Raw genomic sequence first — 20,575 nt, forward strand, 5'->3', positions numbered from 1 at the left:
GCTTCAGTCAGCCTAATCTATCCTGGAGTTTACTGTCTGTGCCTGTGGAAGTCATTTTAATACTACGATTCAATAATCAAGACACCTTATCTGGCCTAATGATCTCACCATCACCGTCATCATAGCTGTAAGCGGCGTTCACTATGTATAAGACTCTGCATGGCTTCTCTCTTCTAATCCCCACCACAACTGTCTGAGCTGGGTATTATCGTATTTATTTTAATTAAGGAACTGAAACTTCACATAATTTTCCCAAGATTACTGATAACAACTGGTAAAGACAAGAGTTGAACGCAGGACTTGTGACTCCAAAGGTCATGATCTGCCCATGTATTTGTTACATTTCCAAATGCCTGGGCACTTAAAAAAGGTTTTTAAAGATGAATTTGACAATGTGGGTGATGTGTGGTTTAAAAGTAACAATTCTCTCTAAATGTGAAATAGACCAAACCCTTAAAAGTAAATCTTCAGTGTAGCAGCTGCTGACATGATTGTCTTCTTTTATTTTCTTCCTTCAAAGAGTGAAATTGATGAACAATGAAGATGCTCTGTGAGTCCTTAAATTAGTTTCTATTTTTCAAGGAGAAGTGTGGGTCTAAAGGGCATATCACCTGATGTGAAATGTTGGGCTCCGGGAGCAAATGGTCAAGAAAGAATTCTTGAGACATCTTCTGTGCAAAAAAGGTGGTTTTAGTAAAGCATGGGGACAGGACCCAAGGGCAGAAAGAGGATGATTGCTAACATATATCTTGAGGGGTAGAGATAAAGGAAATTTCCAAAGGAATTTTTTTTAAGTAGGCTCCACGCCCAGTGCGGAGCCCAATGTGGGGCTTGAACTCTTGACCTAAACTGAGATCGACAGTTGGGACACTTAACAGACTGAGCCCCCCAGGCGCCCCCAGAGGGATTTTTTTATATGTTAAAGACTTAGAGGATCCTGGAGTTCAGTCTAATGTCAAGCTAAGGTACTTTTGCCTCTAGCAAATATTAAGATGAGGCAATTGAGAGCCTGTCTCAAGCACTTGCCAATGGGCTGTAAATTGTAAGGAGATTTAATTTCTCTACATTTCTTTTACCTTTGTTCTCCACAGCATCACCCACCATGCAATATTTCTCTTAGCATTTCACTATTGCCATTAATCAAGTTAAAATGTAAACAATGACTAACCTTAGGTCCCAAATTCTGCATAACATTCCTTATCTCTTAGACCCAGCTCATCCCGTGTGCTGGGGACTCCCAGGCCAACACTGGCTCCGACCATCCATTTCAATTTCCACTAGCTCCAGAGTCCAAATTGTGATGGGTGTTGTCGGAATTTCAAGTACATGAAGTAAGTACGTAAAGTAAGTGACCAGATACAATCTCTGATTTCTTTGAGTCAGGGAGGTGGGGCCCAGACTTTTCCTGTTGTGTTATTGTGCTTCAGGATGGAATGCCCTCGGCAGAATGTCGCCTGCTCAGTCTGTGACCCGGGAGGAACTTCTTAAAGCCTCCCTGCCCCCAGTACAGAGAGTGTTAAAAGCCTGAGTACTTCCAAAGGGACCGTAAAGTCGGGTATTCGCAAGTCTTCGGCATACACTGGTAAGTACGCTGCTGGTAGATTATTAAGCAATGAATCAAAAGGGAAAACTTGGATTCCTAATGAAAAGAGAAATCAGCAATTTTTTGTAAGTGCTTCCATTAATATAATACCTTCTAACGTGGTATCAGACATGGTTTGGGGGTTTGTCTTTGGCCAAGTTGGGAAAGAGAGATAACCAACCCCCCTTTAGAATCTAATTTATGTTGATGTGCTGTCCTTCTTCCTGTGGTTCAAAGTGCTCCATTCTATGCACTATGACAAAGTTTCTTGAGTTTCTATTGTCAGATCTCTTTCATTAACGCCACTCCCAGCTGAATTCACTATACATTTCAAAGGTTTTGGAAATCTTTTATAGAAAACTAGTCTAATGTCGTCTGATTTACAGGTGGAGAAACTAAGTCTCGGTCCTTTATTATTTCTTAGTTTCTCCTCCAGCCTAGGAAACATCTATGGCCTTGTAACTGGCTAGATAAATTTAAATCCTAGCAGAATTTTTCTTATGTGGTTAGGAACTGGCTTGAGGAGGCAGGGAACGGCTGCTGGGAGATAGGAATCACAGAGCATGGCCCTGCTCTGACCTGAGTTTCTTTCTAATTTGTGCTCATTTGTTCTCAGGGGCTAAGTAGCCACCCTCACGCACCTCCGATTGTCTTCCATCCAGCTCAATGTACTTATCTCTGATTATTCCAGAAATGCACAGCCCTTAAAGATATTGTATCGTTGTGTAGTCAGTGCCAGTACCCATGGGCCAAGATGGTGTGTGTGTGTGTGTGTGTGTGTGTGTGTGTGTGTGTGACAGACAGAAGAGGGAAGAGGGACAGAGAGAGAGAGGGAGAGAGAGAGACAGAGAGAAGAGGGAAGAAGGAGAGCGGAATGGGGAATGTATAAATAAAGGCTTGGATGCAAGTCTGACAGCACCAGTAGAGATGGCATGCTGGGAAACATACAGGTAAGTTCTACTAGACATAGCTAAGAAGCACGGCTTAATTGATACAGTGCTAGACGCAGATATAGGATCACCTGCATTTTCCTGATACCAATAGACAAGGTCCCCAGGTCAATTAAGAAAAAAATATCCAGCATGCCTGGCTGGCTCAGTCAGTCAGGCATGTGACTCTTGGTCCTGGGGTTGTGAGTTTAAGCCCCACGTTGGGCATGGAGCCTACTTAAAAAATATAAAATAAAATAAAATAAATAAAATAAAATATAGCTGGAAGGTAAGACTCTAACCCAGAGGCTCCCAAACTTTCTAGATTCAAGAGGCCCTATAGTGTGTGAGTGGTCAGGTCCAAACAAATTAAGTATTTCTGTTCTTACGTCTTTGTAGTTGTTTGAAAAATAATACACAAATTGAAAGAAAATAATCATTTTATTTCCTTCTTGAATACCCACAACTACGTAATAATGAGGTGTATGTGCCTGCTAGGCACCCTACAATTTCTCAATCCTTGGAGTCAGAGGGGACATCACCCCTTTCTTTCCTGTTTCACCTCAACCAGTGTTCACGTAGTACTTGCTTTTTAACATTGCAACTGCCGCCAGCCCAGAGTTGCAAAGATATGACGCCATCTGATGGAAAACTGCCCTACCTGATATTAAAACTGTCAACTACCTCTGCTTTTGCTCCTCATGCAATAAACATGTGCTTTCCCTGCGATTTTAAAATAACTCAGACAGCCTCTGCACACCGCTTTGGGAATGGCAGGCCTAGGTTCATATGCTGACCCCTACATTATCTTAGGAAACCTAACTGCGATGAGGTTGTGAAATATAGGTGAGGTTCAGTGGGGTGGAGTCCAGAGCCTATGACCAAGAAAGAATTCTTGAGACGTCTTTGGTGCAAGATGGTGGTTTATGAAAGCACGGGGACAGGACCCGTGGGCAGAAAGAGCTGCTGCCCCAGTTGTGAGGGGTGGCTGATTATATACTATGGGGTTGGGGGAGGTAAGGAAAAAGGGAGGTTTCAAAACGATTTTCATATGTTAAAGAAGACTCACAGGATACCAAGGCCCTGACTTTGTCAAGTTAAGGTTGCTTTTCCCCCTAGTAAGGCATTAACGTGAAGATAGTTGGGAACTTCCTGGAGGCTGCAGATTATAAGGACATTTAATTAGATTTACATTCCCTTCCGGAAGCTAGGTTATTGATAGAAATGCTTTGTTCTTGTAGACTGCTTAAACATTTGTACACTGAGGGAGACTCAAGTCTTGCAGGATTGTGGTCTCTATAGGTTAACTATTTCTTTTTCCTTCAGGGCAGCCAGGAGTGCCTGAGGGATGTCACGTACATCCCGTTGGGGGGGGGGGGGGGCTGCAGGGTGTCCGTTTCTGCTTTGTCCTCAGCTTGCCTTCTGTTCCCTCATCAACTGGACACTCCATCTGACTTTAATGCATTACATACTTGCATTTTACTTCTTTGAAGTAGAGGAAGCCGTATAGAATGTCCAGGAAAAGAACAACAGTTTCTAACACTGTGGTTAAAAACTGGGAACTTTGATGCAACTAACAGGGTTTCCCAACTCACTTAGCAATTTCATGTTGCTTAGGTTATTTTACGTGTTGTTTTTTATAAATTCACCTCGTAAAAAATAAATTCACTTTCCACCAGTGACTAGACCAACCTTGCTAATTCAGTTATATTTTCCTAATTTTGATTGCTTATATAATTTTTAGGTTTAGTCACGTTTGAGAGGGCTTTCTTCATTAAAATAATAGTAACGTTTCTTTAGAACCCTCAACAAAGGAATGGCCTGATTTTTACTGAATATTCACATAAGGAGCAACAACATTTTAAATGTTATTTTTGCACTAGCATGTGAAACAGCCCCCCAATAACCAATAGCTTTAGTGTATTTTCCACTCTAGTAAAATTGCCTACGGTGTCGTTGATCACTCTGTCTGAAATAAAAGAGGGCAAATTATTTTTTATTTTTTTTAATTGTATTTATTTATTTGAGAAACAGAAAGACAGAGAGCACAAGTGGGGGGGGAGAGGGAGAGGGAGAAGCAGACTCCCCGTTGAGCAGGGAGGCGGACACAGGGTTGGATTCCAGGACCCTGGGATCATGACCTGAGCAGAAGGCAGACGCTTAACCAACTGAGACAGCCAGGCGCCCCTACTTAAATTTTTTTGATCACACTTTTGGTGAGGGAACAGAAGGCAAGCTGAGGACAAAGCAGAAACTGACACCCCACAACCCCCCAATTCTGTAAGACTTGAGTCTCCCTCAGTTTACAAATGTTTTAGCAGTCTACAAGAACAAAGCATTTCTATCAATAACCTAGCTTCCGGAAGGGAATGTAGATACAATTCAATGTCCTTATAATCTGCAGCCTCCAGGAAGTTCCCAACCATCTTCATGTTAATGCCTTACTAGAGGGGAAAACAACCTTAACTTGACAAGGGCAAGGCCTTGGTATCCTGTGAGTCTTCTTTAACATATGAAAATCCTTTTGAAACCTTCCTTTTTCCTTACCTCCTCCAACCCCATAGTATATAATCAGCCACCCCTCACAACTGGGGCAGCAGCTCTTTCTGCCCACGGGTCCTGTCCCCGTGCTTTCATAAACCACCATCTTGCACCAAAGATGCCTCAAGAATTCTTTCTTGGTCGTCGGCTCCGGACTCCACCCCACTGAACCTCACTTATACTCCACAACCCCATCACTTTGATTTCATGTAATCACCCATTTTAAACAAAGAGGTGGGAAGCCCTCCTTGTTCCCAGCCCGGGAAGGCAGCAACTACCTTGCACACTGATGTGTTCATGTCATCTTGCAGGTTTGCCTTTGCAAACGTGGGAACAACTCCGCCGACACCTTGGAGAGACAGCAAGCAGATGTGAATCAGACAAATAACACAAGAAAGGAGAAGGTGACCTTGAAGCCTATTTTGTGCTCTTTTTCTTTTTCTCTCTTTCTCTAGTTCCCTACTCATTTCCTTCTCTTGCTGGAACACAACCTTCAGATACACACTTCTAGCTTACCCTAAGGGCTCTGATTCCAAATATTCTATAACTTTGTCTCTGTAAATAAACCCCAGATTGTCAGGGTAGATACCTACAAAAGTGTCAGTTTAAGGAAAAATCTCCTGAAGCTGTAAAAATAACATAGTCACGTCAACGTCCCACAGGCTGGGCTAAGTGCTGTTTATACGTTAGTCGATTCATTCTTAGAACACGTTCTAGTTCTAGCTTCACTTTAGAGAAAAGGAGACACTGAAACAGATCAGTTGCCTAAACTCCGGTGCTGGTAATTGGCCAGCGCTGACCTTCATACCCAGGTCTGACTCCCAGCTTCCCTACTGCCCTGGGAGGAGATACACAGATACTCAGATACTCAGAGAAGGCTGGCTGCATCTGGCTCACGCTCAGTTGCAATGATGGCTAGAGAGAGGATTTCTATTTATTGTGCATTTGATAGAAGGTCCTTTTGAGGAAGGAAACTCTGACCTTAGGATATTAGCTCCCAGTAAGTATTTGCTCAATTATTTATTTCTTTTTCATTGCAAAGCATATACGGTGATGAATTCATTCATTTACCACTAGGAAATCCACTTATTGCCAAGTATTTAGGCAACTACGAGTACAGTCCAAGTGTGCCACTATAGAAAATAAGAAAAAGGGAAAATAAGAGATGAGTCAAAGAAAATGCCCTATTTTGGGGAAACGTATAGCCTTAAGTAGAGAGAAGATTAACAGACGTGATCCAGTGAATCAACACCGTGGCAGTCTCCTGCTGGGAACATGCGATTTCCTGTAGGTTTCAAGAGGATGGCAAGCTGAGCAGTGGGAGATGCCTCTCTGGACCATCTCTGGCCCCTACTCTTGCTGCTGTCTCTGGAGCTCATTTCCTCCCCTCTTCTGCCCACTGGCGTTCTAGCCACACTTTAAACCCTAAAGCCACTAGTATTCCCCAGTGTTGCTTTCCCACATCCCAAAGTCACGTTATGAGCCTCTTCCTTCATGCTTTTATTGCAATGTGTACATAAAACACATCTCTGTCTTAGCATGGGACACCAGAACATTGTAATGACTTTTTTATCAGTCTGACTTCCCCACCGGAGTAAGAGCGACTCTAGAGAAAGCATCACACCTTATGGATCTTCTGCACCTCCAATACCTCGCCTCGGACTTAGGATCATAGAAGCCCCTCACTGGGTGTCTGATGGCTGAACTAATCTGAGAAGGAGTCACGGAATCTGGGTTGACAGAACCCTATAGGGCACTTGATTCCATCCTCTACCTAATCTCCTACTTACTGAACAAATATCAGAGCCTGAAATACTAGGAAGTGCTTATACTGAGCTAAAATTTGCCTTCCTCTAACATCTTCAGTTCCACCACTGGCCTTAAATCTAATCTTTCTGTTTGCAATGATTCTTCAAATGTTTATAGGCAAATATTTACAGAACTGAGTCAGGCCCTTGGAGTAAGAGTTAACACGTTAGCCTCTTTTGCAAAGTGAGCCCAATACAGTTGATTTTCTTACCCAAGGCCTCCACGGTTAGTTCTCGGGGAGCCAGGTCCCTGGCTGGCCCTCCGTCTGACCAAGCTAGCTGTTGGAATGGATGGATTTCTCCTTCTCCTTCTTCTCCTTCTTTTTAAATTTATTACTGAAGAGTCATTGACATGCAATGTTATGGGTGCCTTTCTTCTTATAGAATCATCTTGGCGCTTTCATTCAGCTGTTTGTGCCTGAAGCTACAACATCCTAGTTAATGAATCATGCACACGGGCTCTTGCTATACCAAGAGCCCATTTTTCCTGCCTGGGATGTGCCCGGGACACATTATACAGGATATACACCGACCAGCTTCTCTCCTGGGAAAGTTAGATCTCCCCCTGCTGACCTCTAGTTTCGGTGGAGCCAGGCTGAGGAAATTGCCCCAGTCTCTTTCTCAGTCTAGCTCCTGCAAATGACTCCACCACACACTCCCCTTACACGGCAGGAAACTGCTTTGCTTCCTGGTCTCCTGCTGAGGGCGCAAGCATCTTGCTGTAATCAGACCTGCTGTCTCTCCAGGGCTACAGCTGCAAGCATCATAATGATCTGTGCAATTCCCCTCTTTGTTCCTAGAGTCACTTTTCCCATAAAAGTGGATATTCTTCATTGAATGACTGCTCTGTCCCACAAAAATGAATAGCATTATGTCCCATTTTACAAATGAGGACCGTGAAGCCCAAAGGGGGTATTTTCCTATGCACCAACGAAGGGGATAGAGCAGGGAATTTGAAACAGATGTGTCTGGTCCCAACATCCACATTTACTCCATTACATTAGCTGCCTCTCCGAATGTGGGGTCACTTTACTGCTCTAGGACCCCGGGAGGGGGAAATTGTATAAGGTTGTGATTCTAGGGTGTCCCTCAGGATCTAGAGCAATCTACCAGCTCTTCCCCAGGCTGAGCCAGTTGCTAGGGAAGAACCAGCCCTGCAACACTTTTATATAACACCTGACAAAAATGGGCCTTGCTGTTTCATTCAAAAGCTGTGTACTGAGCACCTGTTGTATTTTGTTCCCAGTGCTTCCCTGGCCCCGGGGGCCATAGCAGAGAACAAGCAGGTGACATCCCTAGAGTTGAGCTATCTCGCTCAGGTTCCCCATCCTAAACGCAAAAGATGTATATCCAGTTTGGGGGCAAGAGCTCATCTGCGAAACAAGAAAATAGCATCTACTGTGCGACCCATGTGCCTTCCAAACTCACTAACTTGAGGAGATAAAACTGTCACAAAAACATATTAGAGAACAACATCTAAAATCGCATGATTCGGTGTTAAACATGTGTGTATTGACCAAAAAGTATAGGAATTAAAAGAGCAGAGGCTCACCGATGGCAAAGGCAGGAGAGGACACCAATTTGGGGGAATGCTTTTATGGTAATCACCTAATAGCTTGTATTTATTGAGCATTTGCTATATGCTAGGAACAGCTCTAAGTCAACCCACGTGTGTTGACTCACTTGATTCTCACCAAACACTGCAAGGAAACTACCACTGTTTTCTCCATGTTTATGCTACACGGAGGGGTTAACTAACTTGCCCAAGGTCACAGGGCAGTAACTGACAGAGCTGAGCTTGAACCGGGGCAATCTGCCAGAGCCTGGTTGCTTAACCAATACGCCATACTGCCTCTCAGTGTTCTTCCGTGGTCTGGGGACAGATCACCTCCACCTGTGCCAGTCGGGACAGGGCCCTGCTCCCTGGGGGGAACTAGCATCTGATGGGGAGAGGAGGGGTGGCTGTCCACACACCGCCTCGCTGGCAGCAGCCTCTCTCTTCCACTGGTGGCTGTCCCCCGGCCTCAGGCGGAAGGAGGATGGTGGCAGAGCTGGGCCCCCAGGGTATGCGGGGGCGGCTGGGACTCACAGCCCCGGGAAGCATTTGCCGTAGCAGCTCCTGCGGTGGCCACCGCGGTTGGCTCCTGCTCCCAGCTCCAGGCCACCACGGCCGCATGGCCCTGTGTCATGTCACCACACCAATCTGAGCTCTGTTTTTGCATGTTATTTACGAAACGTGTTTGACGAGGTGGTTCTTTCTGGCGCACCGCTCCATGCCGTTCTGCGGTCAGGGAAGGGAGGCTGGAGGCCGCCGTGCAGTCTGGAATGCAGGACGCTCCGAAGCCACAGTCTCAACGCCGGGCGGCAGCTCCGGGGCGGGAGGGGGGGGGGGAGCTCACCAGGCCCAGGGTTAAAGCGGTGACCTGAACCTCCCTCACCTTCACACCACCGGAGAACAGCCACGGAGGCAGGATTCAAGCGGAGCAAATTTCTCAATCTGCCCAGTTCTTTCTCCTGGTTGGCTCGAGCAGCCAAGGATGGGTGGGGCTTTCACTTGTGAATAAAAAGCTCTGCTTTGCTTCCCCACACAGGCGAACATGGCCAAGCGAGTTGCAATCGTGGGAGCCGGGGTCAGTGGCCTAGCCTCCATCAAGTGCTGCCTGGAGGAAGGACTGGAGCCCACATGCTTCGAGAGGAGCGACGACCTCGGGGGACTGTGGAGATTCACCGTAAGTAGGGGTCTCAGCAGTTGTGTGAAGCGTCTTATTGGAAAAGGCTCAACGGATGTGAAAGGAGGTTGAATCCCCCCCCCCCCAACGCTGACTGCCCCTGGGGGGGAGGGGTTAGAAGCATCTGCTGAGCAGGGAGCCAGGAGGACTAAAGGACACTGATAAAAGAAAGGAGCAGGGCACAGCCTATGCTTGGGGTGGGGAGGGCACGAGCCACCCTATAAACTCTATCTGGGGCCAAGAGGAAGAGAGATGCCCCCAAAGGGTGGCAGAGAATGGAGTGGCTGGGACAGGCCAAGCAAGCCCAGAACAAGGGGAGCAGGAGCAGAACCAGGGGGTCTGAAGCAAGGCCAGCGACCACAGTGTTTGGGGAAAAGGCAGGAACCCAGCTGCGCAGCAATGTCGGCCACTGCCTGCAACACTGAGCTGTGCTGTTCCTGCTTCTATTCCCTGTCCTGCTCCATCCGAGGGGGAACAACACAGGGCTCAGTGTAGGATGAGCTCTAACCTCCGGGTCCTAAGTCCAGGCAATCCCAATCTAGGCCAAGAACAATCAGAAGTAAAGAATGTGAGTTTGGAGCCTTTTCTGTTTCCTGAGCAAAAGAAAGTAATATCCTCAAACCTCAGCAAGGTTACAGTCCAACCTGGAGAGGAGAATGAGTGAGGAAGGAGAAGAGGGGACTATGAAGCCCACCCTTCACTGGCCTGGGCCAAAGGGGATCACGGGGGTGCTGCTGGGGCCGCTGAAACCCTTTGTGTTCCATGGCTGGCCAGGGAAACATTTGCATCAGAGCTCCAAGCCCCCTACTTCCCCTCCTTCTCAAGAAGGCAAGAACAATTCCCATGAGCTTTAAACGTGCTGACAAGAAGGCTGTCAGGAATAGTGAAAAGGAGCACAGAGTCAGATATCGGGGTCTCAGAGCCCATAAGGGGCTAAGAGAAAACATGGCATTCCTCTAACTGTAGAAGGGTAGAATTTGGAACTGGAATAAAGTATTTTCTAATAGTTTCTAATACTCTGACTGGTTAGTGGCAGTTGTCCCAGCATAGGCCAGCTTGGCTCGCAGAAAGAACTGTGTATTTTGAAATGTGTCTAACCACTAAAGGTGACCATCAATACATAGAAACCTCCCCAAGGGCACTAGGTGAGAGAACACTTGTTCCCATGTTTCAAAGTGCATACATTCCATTAGGATAGCAGAAACCTAACAGACACCCGTGCTGTAACCCTCCCCTCCTGTGCCTTCAGAAGATGTCACTCATCGAGCATGACACACTCCCCCTGATGAGTCTCAGAATCCCTCTTAATACGTACTCCAGACAAATAGGACTTATCTATCAGAGTTGGGATTTGGCTTGCAAGATGAAACTTCCCAGTTAGCAGGGTAATTAGCAGGCTTACTTGGTTAAAGTAATTTCAGTCAAAGCAAAAGTGAGTCCAGAGACCTGGGGATACTGGACAAAAATGCACCTTATACAGTTCACAGACACATAATTATTAACACATAAAATCGCAGATCTGCGAATCAAGAGAAATGAATTCTAGATCCAGCTGTGCCCACCTGACTGTGTGACTTGGGCAGGTCAAATGCCTACGCACAAGCACCAGGCGGGACACAAAAATGAGAAGGATTCATCCCACGCTCAGGTTGCTGCCAGGGTCATGGGGAAGGAGTAGGATCCTACAAGCCAGAAACAGTGCTATGGGCATTTAAATGAGGTTGGGGTTCTATCTTGCACTGGAGGGAAATCAGGGAAGGCTTCATGGGAGAGATGGTGTGTGAGGGACTTGGAAGGATTTCAACAGGTGCATGAGATTGAGTGGGAGATTACACAGAGGGAACTAGTAAAGAAAATGTAGGGGGCATGCTTGGAAAATAAAAATAGCTTATTGGTATATGCAGCACAGATAAGTAATCGGAGGGGACGAGGGTGGCTGAATATTCCAGTGCAGGATTCCTATGCAATTTAGAAAGCAATCGATGATGAGGAACAGAATTAAGACGATGACTTGTTGCTCTATTGGTTTTGTTTGCATGATGGGAAGACCCAAACACGTTTACAGGTAAGGAGAGAACATTGGACGGTGGGAAACTATTGAATACGTGAGCCCAACATGGAACATGATCCTGGCAGAAAAGGGAAGGAGTTGAGTTGGACACACATGGAAGGGTTTGCCTTGGAAAAGGGGGAGAGGCACAACCTCCTCAGACCCTGGAAGGGAAGGAAAAGTGAACACGAAGAGAAACGTTGGAGTTTAGGGGAAGCAAGATGCAGGAGTGTGCGCATCAGAGGCCACGATGACGCTGTCGGGAAAATGCAGCATCTGGGGAGGGTGAAGAAGGCGTGGGGGGGGGTGGCATGGAGAAGTAAGAAAAATAGAGATGGTCGTGAACACATATTGTGAAGCCCGTGACAGGATATCCAAAGGATGGCAAAAAGGGTAACCCAGCAGCAGCCCATTAACAAGTCACTCCAGCCCCATTGCTTCATGTGTTGAATGAGAACGGGGAACCAGTTTGGAAGATAGTTAAAGCTAGGGGGCTGGGAAGCAGGAAAAAACACCCCCACCTTCATTCAGTGGCCTGTTTCTTGACACAGTGGCCTCTTGAGACAACTGGACCACCTTGAGATTCCTCTAATGCCTGAGAGAAAATCCCTAAACTAGGTGATCTTAAAGGGGCCTTCCAGCTCTAACATGCTATGAACCTCCTGAGTCTTTCTAGAGACAACCCATCCTCCTCCTCCTACCTCAGCGTGCACGCACGCACACACACACACACGCGCACACACACACACAGGCTTGCTTAGAGTGTCTCTGCACTCCAAGCAGGTGGCCAGCTTAAAACCTACACATTAAAGTGTCTGCTCTAGCGAGGGCTGTACTTACCAGGAAGCCCACAGAGGGATCCTTAGTGCCTGTTCTGGGCAGCAGCGGCCATCATGCAAAACTGGACAAGTGATCTGCAGAAACCCAAGAAAGCGCATATGGAGACCGCATTCAAATAGGGAGATGCGCCAAAGATTACAGAGATTATAAAGCACTGCACGTAATTCAACACTCAGAGACACATGACTCTGTCTCTTCCAACTACCACAGCCTTAAGCAAAGAAAGACAAAGGTTGCAATAGAAAAGAAGGTCATCATTGGTTGGGGTGGCCGAGGGGGTGGCAATCTTTAAAAAGAAAAGGGATATGTTGGTAAAGAGCCAACTTCCGTCCACTAACTCAAGCTGGAGGTACGTACGGAAAGTCTGTTTTGCAACCAACTCTCTTAGGCTCTTGAATAGCGACTGTAGTGTTACCGCGGGTTAATTACCTCAGTTATAAAGTCGTATTGAAGAAATAAAATGTGAGGCGTTGTCTCATCACGCAAAATTAATATTACTCTTAGAGAATCTATAGGAAGGGATCTTAGGCGATGCTCTTCCTGTAGACCCACACTGAGGTCATCTAGAGGGAATTACACTCCACTGGTGGGAACACACTCAGCTTCGTCCTTCACATCCCTGGAACACAGTCCAGAGCCTAAGACCCCTCCCTGCAATGATGTTCTTCCTTACGGGCATCGAGGTCTTTTCTTCTTTTTTTTCTTTTTTTTAAAGATTTTATTTATTTATTTGACAGAGAGAGAGAGACAGCCAGCGAGAGAGGGAACACAAGCAGGGGGAGTGGGAGAGGAAGAAGCAGGCTCCCAGCGGAGCAGGGAGCCCGATGTGGGGCTCGATCCCGGGACCCCGGGATCATGCCCTGAGCCAAAGGCAGACGCTTAACAACTGAGCCACCCAGACGCGCCTCAAGGTCTTTTCTTCTGCACATGCAACCTTTCATTTATTTATTCAACAAAGATTTATTGAACATCAACCCTGTGCCTTATATACCACGTATATTTACATTCAGTGAGGAAAATGAAGACGTGTAACACTTTCCCCTTTAAATCACTGAAGAAGTTTCTCAGTTAATTCTTTAGGCTTAGTAAACCTAATTCTTCCAGTCTTTCTTTAAAAGGCTATTTCTAAAAGTTCAACGGTCTTCGTAGGTTTCCTTTTATTCACATATTCAACAAACATTTATTGAATTCCTATTATGTTTCAAGGGGGTACACCTGACAGGCCCCCATCCTCTTGGGGATTCCTCGCATCATTTCTGAGTATCCACAGCTCGCATGGGTCATAGATCTGAGAACCGGGCACTATCCTCCAGCAAGATTCTGCCTCTCACTGGGGAGAGGAGGAGAGAAAGAAAAATGGATTCTGGCTGCTCAAAGGAGGGGGAAAGAAGGAAATAATTGTTCTTGGAGAACAGGAGGTGTGAACGTCTTGTATAGAGAGAATGTCTCTATTTAGGAGTAACTTTTATTATCATTTTACATTTATTGTTAAAATGCGGAAGGGGAAGGAGCACCTGGGTGGCTCAGTGGGTTAAGCGTCCAACTCTTGATTTCAGCTCAGGTCATGATCTCAGGGTTCTGAGATTGAGCTCCGCGTCAGGCTCTGTGCTGAGTGTGGGGCCTGCTTGGGATTCTCTCTCCTGTCCTCTCTGCCCCTCCCCCACTCATGCTCTCTTTCTCTCTCAAAAAACAAACAAATAAATAAATAAATATTTTTAAAATGAGGAAGGAGAGACCTCTGACCTGCCAAAGCTTTCTTCCCATTGCCTATAATCCTCTCTGAAGGACACAAAGCTTGAGAAAGTAAATCTCCATAATCATCGTAGAAGAATAAAATGAATAACAGTTAATATTTATTGAGTGCTTACCAGACACTGTTCAAAATGCATTACAGCTATCGTTTCAGTTTATCCTAAGGGATATTATTATGCCTATTTATAGCTGGAGAAACTGAGGCACAGAGAGATTAAGAAAATCCCCAAGGTTACCGAACTAAAAATGTGGAGCTTGAAGAGGGACTCAGGCGGTCTGAGTCTGGGTCTGTGCTGTCAAGAACTGTGCTTCATGTATTTCCAGAGTCTGGCTCAGGAATGAGGGCAGGCAAATTCTAGTCTGTTCGTGGAATCCCACCAAGCGTCTTAGGGAGTGATGGGGATCTTCCCAGCATATTGCAGGACCAAAGTGCACCAGGCAGCCAGAACCCCTCTGTTCATGCTCTTAGCCTTTGCCCTCTGCCCACAGACCCCCTCCCACTTAATTTTCTCTTCAAGACAAAAATCTTTCCCCTCAGTGGCCCCATCATTTCGGGAGGCATGCGTTTCCATACTTGGAGTACCAGGGCCATTGGCAGACCCACAGGGACAATGCAGCCGGAGGTCCCAGCAGGGCCCGGGAATCAGTGGGGCAGGTGGCCCCCCGAGGCAAACACGGGAGAGGAGGGCTCAGGAGCCAAAAACCGTTCAGAAGCGGCACGGACCCATACTCTCTGTATATAAGCTGTGCACTCCAGACCACGTATTGTTCCAGGAGGAACAATCCATGGGAAGATGGAGAGACGAGAGTAAAGAGGTGGTCTTGGATTCCACCCTAAGGGCTAAGTTTCCACTCTGCACTGTAGTTCTTCCTCAGCTAACATCTGTGATACATTATTTCAAGATAGGCTTCAGTTTTGCCTGGAAAGTTTTCTTCTTCTTCCCTTCACATCTCCCACAGTTTTACAAAATAGAGTTGTTATTGGAGGTTTTTTTTTTTTTCTATTTGTGTTTCTTTGTTCATTTGTTCTCAGGTCCTATAAGTACATGGTTCCGTGGCTTAACTAACTCCACCGAGCCCCATTACTCTTTGCTATTTAAACATACTGCTACAACATACTTAAAAATTTTTTGAACCATCTTTATGGAAATCTTTACAACATGTATTATGCACAACTCTACTCCTCCTAAGTAGTATGTATTCCAAATTTAGCCTTTTATTGTTGTTAACTAGAAATTGACAGCACTAACCAAGTATGATTCACTACGTGATGCTCTCAGATGACAGAGAACAGTAAGGGAGTTTTGGCCTGATTGACCCCACAATGTTCATAGCTGATGTTTCTCTTATTGTACTGTAATTTCTTCCCCTGCTGTTTGGTCTTTCTGCTCCATATTACAGCTCTTTACATCTGTTCCTATTCCCTTTTTTCCTATAACCGAGAGGAAACTTCACTTTTAATTAAATCAAAGCAACACTAAATTTCGTGCTAATACCCAGCTTCAGGTTAAAGCTGTGCTATTCACCACTCTGCTATTCACGTAGCCACCAGCCACGTGGAACTGTGGAACTGGTTGATAGGACTAAAAAATTGAATTTTTTATTTCATTTAATTTTAATTAATTTTAATTTTAAAACCAATCCTCAATTCAGTTACTGGAGCACTTTTAAGTATGTTCGTTAACAATTTGGGGATATGAATTCCTTTTTTGGATCAACATTTGGCATTTGAATTGAGAAGTATAACATATACACTGATACTCAAAAGATTTGTTATGCATAAAAGAATGTAATATATTTCATTAATAATTTTTATACTGATTACACATTGAAAGTATAAAATTTTAGATATACTGAGTTAAAGTATCCTGTTAAAATTAGTTTCACTTGGTTCTTTTTACTTTTTTAAATATGACTACCAGAAAATTTTAAAGTGGGCATGTTCCACCACGCTCCTGTTGGGTAGGACTGCTCTAAAGCCTTGTTACTCAAACTATGGCCCAGGCCCAACAGCATCTGCAGGGGAATTTGTTAGAAATACAGAATCTCAGGCGTGAGGCAGCTGGGTGGCTCAGTTGGTTAAGCAACCAAATCTTGGTTTCAGCTCAGGTCATGATCTCAGGGTTGTGAGATCCAGCCCTGCCTGTGGGGCCCTGTGCTCAGTACAGAGTCTGCTTCTCCCTCCCCCACCTCCCCTCCGCCCCCCCTCCTTCTGCTCTCACAAGTGTGCTCTCTCTCTCTCTTTCTCAAATAAATAATCTTTAAAAAAAAAATCTCAGGCTCACGCAGACCTACTGAATCATCTACATGTTAATAAGATTCCCCAGGTAATTCTTCACAAGATTAAGGAGCACTGACTAGAGAGCTGTGCTTCTCAAACTGTGGAGAAGAATCAGTTTTTGTTCTGTTGTTTAATTTCCAATCGAGTAGATACAATTACGTTTGTAAGATATAGTAAAAATGAACTATGAAAACAATGAAAATGAAACAAAGAAAAATGTCAAAATATGAATTCAAAACTCTTATAGAGTCAAAAGACATAAAATAAAATTCAGCAAATGTCATTTAATGAACATACAAAGAAAACAATTCCAAAAAGAGGACCCATTTTTCTTTCTTATATGCATATGTATACATAGGCAATTAATATAGCACATCACTATTACACTTGCAACTTTTAGCCAAATAGAGCATTGTGTGTGAAATAGTCTCCATTTGAAACACCTGTAGGCACACTTTTACTATGCATTGGACATATTAATAGTTAAAGTTTTTACTAGGATCATTAAGCTAGCTTCTTGCTTGTTATTTTATCTCATCTGGATTGGAGGAATGACCATGTTCTTCTCAAGGGACAGTGTATATCTAAACTGTTTCTAAGTTTTGCCTAATAGCACACGTAAGGAGAGAATCACTGTTCACAAAGGTACATTGATTGGAAGGGAATAAGAAATTTTAAAGCGATCTCAGGAAGTTCAGGACATTTTTTTTTTTTGAGAGAGAGAGAGGACAAGCAGGGTGAGGAGCAGAGGGAGAGAGAGAATCTCAAGCAAACCCCACACTGAGCACAGAGCCTGACATGGGGCTCAATCCCACAACCCTAAGATCATGACCTGAGCTGAAGTCAAGAGTCAGACGGCGTAACCGACTGAGCCACCCAGGCGGGGTGCCCAGGACGTTCTTATAACTCCTATCCAAAATGAATCAAGTGGTGTTATATTTTCAAAACTTATCTTCAACCTTTTATCAGTGGCCAGTTCTGAGAATTTATTCTTTAAGGTTATAATTAAGTATCAGTTATCTTTCTTTTTTAGGATTTTATTTATTTGAGAGAGAGAGAGAGAGAACACACGTGTACTTGCAGGAGCTGGGGGAGGGGCAGATGGAGAAGGACAAGCAGACTCCCTGCTGAGCAGGGAACCCAGCCTCGGGCTCGATCCCAGGACCCTGAGATCGTGACCTGAGCCCAAGGCAGACGCTTAACTGACTGAGCCGCCCAGATGTGCCAAGATCAGTTATCTTTCGATGAAAGAAAATGATAAATTGTTTGCATTTTTGGATAACAGTTTTCAAACTAACGTTAAAACGTCACTAACGTAGTCCCACTGCCCATGTCTAGTACACAACCTGACCACCACAGCGCTCCTCACAGGAGTCAGACAAAACGGAGACTGATCTGAGTCTCATTCAACATATAGGAGTCCACATGCTTGGATATTGAGCAATGCTGAATTATCGCTGCAAAAGTTTCCACCAGATGCTTACTCTCAATTTGGGTACTTACCTTGTCAGAGCGCGCTAACGAACAATTCAGCTCCGTTGCTCGCCGGCTACGTCCTTGAGTAACACGGCTTTAGATCTTCCAGCAGAATAAACGGCATCGTTCTCGGAAGCCTTTCGATTCCAGTTTTCTAGATCTACTCTGGACAAATGAGACTGTCAGAGGTGGGGCCACAGACAAGCAAGATACAGTGAATTCATTAGTTGATGAGATGGCAACAGTAACTGAAACCACAAAGATATGTTTATAATTTTATTCCCTGTACTCACTACACATCTCACGCAGATCTCGATTCACATTCTCTGAGGGAAAGAGGTGAGCCCTCCTCCACATGTGAAGTTTATGTTGTCTTTCCACTTGTTCACATAAATAAAATAATTTTTGTTTCACAGGAAAAAAAAGACTTATACGTAACCAAAATGATAAATAATATTAAAATACTAAGGACTGCCTTCCCACTAAACTCAGAACATCCTTCATAATACATCCACAAGACAGAGGCAATGTGTATTAACGACTACAGGTAGCAAAACTGCTTATTATTCAACCTGGGGGGGAGTTGTCTGAGATACTGATATTTGCCATTTATTCATCTCAAAACTGGATGTGGGAAATGAGTCTTTCTCCATGTGCACAGTTATCCAGTCTGGAAACCTTTGTCCGGCTTCTTATCCCAGATCCTAAATCCAAACAGCTCCACTCTCCTGTGCCTTCTGTCTTTCTGCTGCCTCAGTTTCCACTTCTCTGTTTCAACTGCCACTGCCTCTGCTCAGGCTACCTTCAGTGCTGGCTAAAGTGGATGTGCGTTTTAGGCTATTCACTGATCTCCCTCCTTCTTTTCCAGAGACTTCTGTCATTCATCTTTTGTAGGACAGGAATTATCTTTCTAAAATATAACAGGAATCACTTCCACATTCAAACATTCAGAAGACTGCCCTCACCTTCCTATAAAATCCAAATTCTGTAACTTTAGACACAAAATCCTTCATAATCTGAACCCCCTTCTCCATCCATAATCCTTACAACAACACCCTGTGAAACCAAACTACCTAGCATTTGTCCATCATCCAGGCACTACTTCCTGGCTCTGGTCTATTTCCATATGTTCCAGTATTTTGCAGTCATGCTGTGTGAATCTGGACAGGTAAGTTCATCCTGGGTTTCTTTGTTCACATGTAATGAGTGAAATTGCAATTCAGATCATAAAATTCAGTGTTCAGTGTCCACCCTACCTCAAGTACAGGATAACAAATCCCATTAGAAAGGGTAACCTTAATCTCGGTCAATGTTTGAAACGTCTAAATATTAACATCTATTTCACGTGTGCCCACACATGCACAAATGCATACACACTCATGTGTATACACTGTTTGGACAGGACCATGTCGAAGAAGGCAGAGCCAGCCTCTATAAGTCTGTGGTTTCCAACAGCTGCAAGGAGATGTCTTGTTACTCAGACTTTCCATTCCCAGAAGATTATCCAAACTATGTGCCAAATTCTCAATTCCTGGAATATCTCAAAATGTATGCAAACCGGTTCAACCTCCTGGAATGCATTCAGTTCAAGGTAAGACACAAAACATCAGTCAGCAGTCAGAAAGTGTTGCCTACCTGTTTCCTGTTTCTCTCAATAGCCTAGCCCTTGGCTCTGTAGCTGAGATCGTGAACTGGCAAGATGGATGCCAACTGGCTGGATTCCTTTTCCCTTTGTACTCGCACCCCCCCTCAGTAAATCTGGAGGGGGAGGTGGATACTCTCTGTAAGGATTCACATGTATACATTTTTAATTTGTAATAATGTCATCCAAGTAGCCAAAGGGACCTGAAAATATCAAACCACATTCTCAGCTTGGGACAAAAGCACACAGGGACATTGATGACTTCTACCAGTCCTTAGGTCCTCTCTTCTTGAGTATCCCTTTGTACAAATGAACATGCGCAATGGCCCATAGACAAGAGAACCTCACTATTTGAAGGAAATCTTTTCTAGATATCCTTGGAAATACAAAAATCTTTGAATATTGTTATTTTCATAGGTCTTATCCACCTCCCTTTCCATTTCCAAGAACAGAGACAGGAAGAAGGTAGAACACAGAGGCAAATGAATATACTCTTTTTTTCCCGTTCTTTTCCTCTCCAAGAAACATGAAAATCCGTGTGTTTTTCTTCTCCTATATCCCCCTCTCCCTGCTACGGATGGGGATGGTAAGGAATTCCTAGGGAATTGAAAGCAACATGAATGACCAAAACTAGTGGTAAATAAAATTCATATTCACTACCTTCAAAGTACTGACCAAAATGTAACCACTATCTTGAAGAGATATCTGCACCCCCATGTTCCTTGCAGCATTATTTACAATAGTCAAGACATGGAAACAACCCTAGTGTCCGTCGGTGGGTACATGGATAAAGAAAACATAGCACACGCATACACACACTGGAATGTTGTTTAGCCATAATAAGGAAGGAAATCCTGTCATTTGCAACAACACGGATGGACCTGTAGAATATTACACTAAGTGAAATAAGTCAGACAAATACTGTATGATCTCACTTGTGTGTGA

The 20,575-nt window shown here is 44.5% G+C and overlaps 1 protein-coding gene across 3 annotated transcripts in view; it reads left to right on the plus strand.

Annotated features, from left to right (window-relative positions):
- The first annotated feature begins 1,498 nt into the window (after positions 1-1,498).
- FMO1 (flavin containing dimethylaniline monoxygenase 1) overlaps positions 1,499-20,575 on the plus strand; it is a 32,387-nt gene continuing 13,310 nt past the window's right edge. The window contains exons 1-4 of one of the 3 annotated variants that reach the window (XM_008696105.2): positions 1,499-1,582; positions 5,364-5,456; positions 9,452-9,589; positions 19,391-19,579. In XM_008696105.2, coding sequence (XP_008694327.1) covers positions 9,458-9,589; positions 19,391-19,579 — 321 coding nt within the window. In that variant the 5' untranslated portion in view covers positions 1,499-1,582; positions 5,364-5,456; positions 9,452-9,457. Of the gene's footprint in view, positions 1,583-1,649; positions 1,669-5,363; positions 5,457-9,451; positions 9,590-19,390; positions 19,580-20,575 lie in introns of those variants that run through there. The other 2 variants (XM_008696114.2, XM_008696119.2) reach the window with 2 other exon arrangements.

This window comes from Ursus maritimus, unplaced genomic scaffold (assembly GCF_017311325.1).
Source record: "Ursus maritimus isolate PB19 unplaced genomic scaffold, ASM1731132v1 scaffold_2, whole genome shotgun sequence".
In the NCBI taxonomy this organism is placed as follows: domain Eukaryota; kingdom Metazoa; phylum Chordata; class Mammalia; order Carnivora; family Ursidae; genus Ursus; species Ursus maritimus.